Source organism: Zingiber officinale, chromosome 9B (assembly GCF_018446385.1).
Source record: "Zingiber officinale cultivar Zhangliang chromosome 9B, Zo_v1.1, whole genome shotgun sequence".
NCBI lineage: Eukaryota > Viridiplantae > Streptophyta > Magnoliopsida > Zingiberales > Zingiberaceae > Zingiber > Zingiber officinale.
In genome coordinates this window covers 105,542,093-105,547,260 of record NC_056003.1, presented here as the reverse complement: position 1 = coordinate 105,547,260, position 5,168 = coordinate 105,542,093, and the positions used below count along the sequence as shown (strand labels likewise).

Below are 5,168 nucleotides of genomic sequence, written 5' to 3'. Positions count from 1 at the left end.
CCGGCTCGGACTGCTTGAGATAGTAGAAATAATAGAAGACTTCCGGGTGGAGGGGAATGTTGTGTATCTTAAATAATACCACAACTCTGCACAAAAGGTAAAAAGTGTTGGGAACCAACTGGGTGAGCGGAATGCCAAAGAAGTTGCAAATTTCAACGATGAAGGGGTGGAGAGGAAACCGCAGACTGGCTGTATATTGTTCGCGGAAAAAACAGATAGTGCCGCGCGGACGGTTGTGTGGCAGAGCGGAAGGAGAGGGTAAAATCAGTTCGAAATCAGAGGGGATGTCAAAGGCGTTTATCAGGCTCTCGGCGTCCCGCCGATCGAACCGCGACTCCATGGTAGTATACCATGGTCCGAGAGCAAGGTCCGCGGGCTGGGAAGAGCTAGCCATCACCGGAACAATGGAGGTGGCAGAAAGCGGGAGAAAACATAAAGGCTTGAGGGAGATGAACGGAGCAGTAACCAAAAGACAAGAATGCGGCAAAGAACGCAAAAAAAACACAGAACCGAAGAGAGAAAGACAAAGAACTTTACAGAAAAGATGAGGATCGAAAGAACAGGGCAAAAGGTCGCGAGAGTGCCGAAGGACGAGGTCACTAGAGCAAGGAGTGCAGGGAAAGCTGCTGAGCACGCGAAGGCGAAAATGCGGCGGAAGAAGGCGACGAGAGCTTTATAAGGATGGGCTCGACCCGTCCGAGCCGTCGGATGCAGGTCACATAACCCGAGGCCCGCATCCAACCGTCCATTTCAAACCGGTGAACGTTGCATCGAGCGTAAGGCGGCGGTCGTGCGATGACGTAAACAGTGCCACGTGGCACTCGGTCAGAGGAAGGCATTTAATGAGCCCCATCACGAGGCAGAACCCACGTGCTCAACCATAATGGCGGAGATTTGTACGCATTCCGAGAAGATCCCGCGGACATCATCACAGGCCAGTTGGGCAGCCCTCGACAATTAGCCGACCTGCGCTATTCGACCCCATAATGGCCTAGCGGAGGTACACTTTTGGAGGTGGCAGGATGGCTGTCGCTCAGCCAAACTCATAGTCCAGTCAGTCGGACTTAGCGCCTCCTTCGACTAGACTTGAGGGGGAGACATGTGATCCGGTGGTAAGGACGGGGGACCCTCGTTGGCGGGAGGTCAACGACACGTGGAGGTCAATGGTCAAGAGGGTCAACCCCAAGGTCGTGCCGGGTGGACAGAGGTCAGACCGAGCGGACTGGCGAGCCGACGAAGCATTCGGCCGACCGAATGTCCGACCGGGAGGCTCCCAGGCCGGACGAAAGATAGCCCGACCAGGGGTCGGGTTTCCGATGCTCAAGGTAAAAGAGTCTCTGGGCCGAGTGGGCAGGCCGCTCAGACGAGTCACAGGATAATAAGGCGCAATTCCATCCGAGCACATGAGCAGGGCTTCCCCGCCCGGGCCGAGGTATGCGTATTCCCTAAAGCCATGGGCGCCGAGCGGCTGGTCCGACAAAAAGGACAGCTGGTAACATCATCCTCGAGACACCTGCCGCCGACAAACAGCATGGTCGGCGGCCGGAGCGGACAGAGTATCGTACAGTGGAAGTTTCCACCGTCACATCAGGGATATGCTCGGACGATTGCGGAATGACGTCAGACATGCTTTTCTGACACAACCCTACTAAGGTATGTTTGGGGAAGCGTGCACGCATCAAGAAGCGTGCCTGCGCCTCCCCAGTGTCCTATATAAAGACCCCCAGACTTCGACGGAGATATGCGATTCTCATCACTGTAGCCACAGTAGCGTTGTCTTGCTCTTCTTCTTATTCACTGTCTGACTTGAGCGTCGGAGGGTCGTCGCCGGGAAACCCCTCCTGGCTCGGCTTCTTTGCAGGTTCGCCGGAGATCCACATCACCAGTCGAAGACAGCGGAGAGTGCCACGTCCCCAGTGTCCATCGACTCAGCATTCGGACAGGATCAATTTACTATGGTGAAAATTTATTATTGCAATCTAATAATGGAATATCATATTTTATGATTGTCATAATCTAGATTTAATGATGGATATGAATTTATTCTTGGACATGAAATTTTAGTAAAATGAACGGAAGTCTTAGCACAATATTAAAATTGTTGTCTTACGATTTTCTAATCATGAAGTGTGAAAACAATTTCTTGCAACAATAAAATTGCATATAATAAATCTAATGTGATTCTTTTTCGGGGACTCCCTAGTGCGTATACTATATATATATATATATATATATATATATATATATATATATATATATATATATATATATATTATTTTCTGGATTTAGCATTTAGAATTTAAGATTTAAGGTTTAGGTAAAGGAATTTTTTTTTAAAAAAATCAGCATCTACCTAGTGCGTATACTATATATATATATATATATATATATATATATATATATATATATATATATATATATATATATATTATTTTCTGGATTTAGCATTTAGAATTTAAGATTTAAGGTTTAGGTAAAGGAATTTTTTTTTTAAAAAATCAACATTAGATGCTCATGAATTACTCATAGTTGGGAGATACTATATGCACACCCCTATCAATGAGCATCTTGAAATCCTAAATTTTAAATTCTAAGTTCTATAAAAAAAAATACTTGGTGCTCATAAGATGCTCACGTGTATATATGTGCACGATTGAGGCCCCTAGAATATATCTAAACGTCTCAAATGTAAAATTAGATATATTTTTTTCCTTTTTAGTTTTCACCGAGACGCTTGGAATTGATCCAAGTAGCTCAGTACATGTAGAATTTTTTTTTAATTTTTTTTTAATTTCGGAGTTAAGCCAGTTAGATTTTATCTTTAGAATTTAGGGTTGAGTTATAGTACTCAAGCTAAAAAAATTAAAATGAAAAAAATTTTAAGTGCTCACAGGGGTATAGTATATAGTATTTAGGGTACGTATTTTTTTTATTTTTTTTTAAACTTTGGGTTTAAGATTTAGGATTGGAGTCTAGGGTTTAGTATTTAGGATATATATAGTATTTAAAATATGTAGTTTTTTTTAGGGTTTAAGATTTTAAATTTGGGATATAATATTTAGGTGTAGGTAGGGTTGTTAAAAATAAAATCGATCCGACGATCTAACCCAAGTCGATCCGAAAAAAATTAAATTCGACTTAAGAATTTTAGGATTCGGGTCGAATTCAGATTGAGTCAAATTTATGAATTAGTGAATTTTTTAGGATTAAATTAAGATATTTTATAAAAAAATATCAATGTACTATGATAATAAATTTTTTTATTATCAAGAATTAGGTAAAAGTAAAAAATTATTAGAAAAATAGTTAAAAATATATTTTGAATCGATTTTTTTTTTTTTCAGAAATCGAGTTGGGACGTCCACATAATGTCCGGATGCCCTGATCCTTAGTCGGACAGCGGAGGCGCGGACGGAGAGTTGGATGTAAACTGACACTTCTACCCCTCCCGTCTATTATTTGATACGGCAAGTTGTGTGGGAATAGTACTGGCTCTGATACGTCGTACAACACAACAAACTGCAGAATAGTGATTGACTCGCCTGAATTGTCAATGTGTCTGCGTCAATAATATTAATATGTACGGGAAACACTAAAACGTTGTCAGTTTGTCCAAGTTCTCGTCCACCGACACACAGCCTCCCAGCGAAAGTACCTGCACCGATTCCGACACTCGTCCAAGTCCCAATCACACACGCACCATTATATAACTCGAATTGACTCAATTCGAGCGAGCTCAATCCGAGTCCGTCTTCGATCGATTCTCATCTGTAAACTACGATGTTAATGCATGTTATTCTTGTTTTTGTATTCGTCGACAAGCATAACATTCCAACCAACACTTAAGGACTCGTCTGCCGTCGTAACTAAGAAATACGACACGAACGATCACATGGATGAACACAGTGATGCAGCAGAGGAGCTAGCCTCAAGCATACTCCACGTTGAACACACAAGTAAAATAGTCCTCTAGACCTTAATTGAGCCTGCACGGTCTTAAGAAAAAGTCTAAAGTTAATGGACTGGCATGCAGTTATCGTAGAGAGAGAGAGGGACACCATCTTTTCAAAAAGATGAAAAAGACAGTTTACATACTAATCTTTGGCAACAAGAGCCTTCGAATGTTGATATATAATCATATTTCAAGGATGATACTCATATTAATTATTTACATACGTCTTAGTAATTAGAGTGCAACACGAGAGTTTTTCTTCTAATTACTAATGAATATTTTAACAATAGATTAACACCATGACATACCAATTAATACTAATTACTAGAAGCATCAGAAATATTATTAATAATAAAGAGAACGTCTGATCTGCTGCGCACCGACATGGCTGTCAAGACTCGGCGCGCCTGAGAGGCGGCGCGCGGCGGATCAGTCCTCATAAGACTATTCTGCAAGGTCATGCAGCGATCGAGGCGCATGCTTCGATTAGCATGCGGTCGTCCCAACCGTCCTTCATGGCCCTGTTCAGACGAGCCGCGCATACGAAATCTTCCTGCGGTAGCGCCGTAGCGGCGCTGTGATTCCTTGATTGGCTGGCCAACGCGCCGCGTAGCGCGTCTGCTGATGACGTGGCCAGGTAGTCCTCGAGGGCGGCGATCACCCGCTCCGGCGCCCGGCCTTGGCCGTCCCAGAGCCACACCCGCGCCACGCCCCGCCGCACCGCGCCGCCCACCGCCTCCGCCACGTCCGCCGCCTCCATGACGCGGGGCCTCAACTCGACCGCGAACTCCCCCTCGCGGCGGCCGCGCCTGACGGCGACGGTCGCTTCGCGGACGCAGTCGCCGTGGTCGGCCGCGACCGCCGGCGCCATGGAGAGCGTCACCCGCTCCACCGGCTTCCGCGGGAAGGAGGCGTCCGGGTAGAGCGCGCGCTGCACGGAGTCGGCGGCGCGGTGCACGAGCCGGGCGGCGCGGCCGTTGGCGACGAAGAGCAGGTCAAAGCGTCGAGCAGAAGAGGAGGAAGAGGAGGAGGAGGAGACAGAGGAGGCGGCGTTGAGGACAGTGACCTGGAAGCCCTTGGAGGCTTCGTAGTTGGCCCAGAGGGAGAAGGCGGCGACGGCCACCAGGAGAAGGAGACGAACAAGGAAGCCGGGAGAGTCGTCGGAAGGCGGCGATGGCGGCGCCGGGGAAGAAGAGATGAGTAGAGGCTGGTCCAT

General features: G+C 46.2%; 1 protein-coding gene across 1 annotated transcript; it reads right to left on the bottom strand.

Moving 5' to 3' along the window:
* Positions 1 to 4,409: 4,409 nt before the first annotated feature.
* Positions 4,410 to 5,168, bottom strand: LOC122023260. The gene has a single exon (XM_042581326.1). It carries the CDS (start codon positions 5,166 to 5,168, stop codon positions 4,410 to 4,412), a length of 759 nt encoding a protein of 252 aa, XP_042437260.1.

Coding starts and splice junctions, on each gene's coding strand:
- LOC122023260 (XM_042581326.1), bottom strand. CDS start 5,168: ATGGACCAGCCTCTACTCATCTCTTCTTCCCCGGCGCCGCCATCGCCG.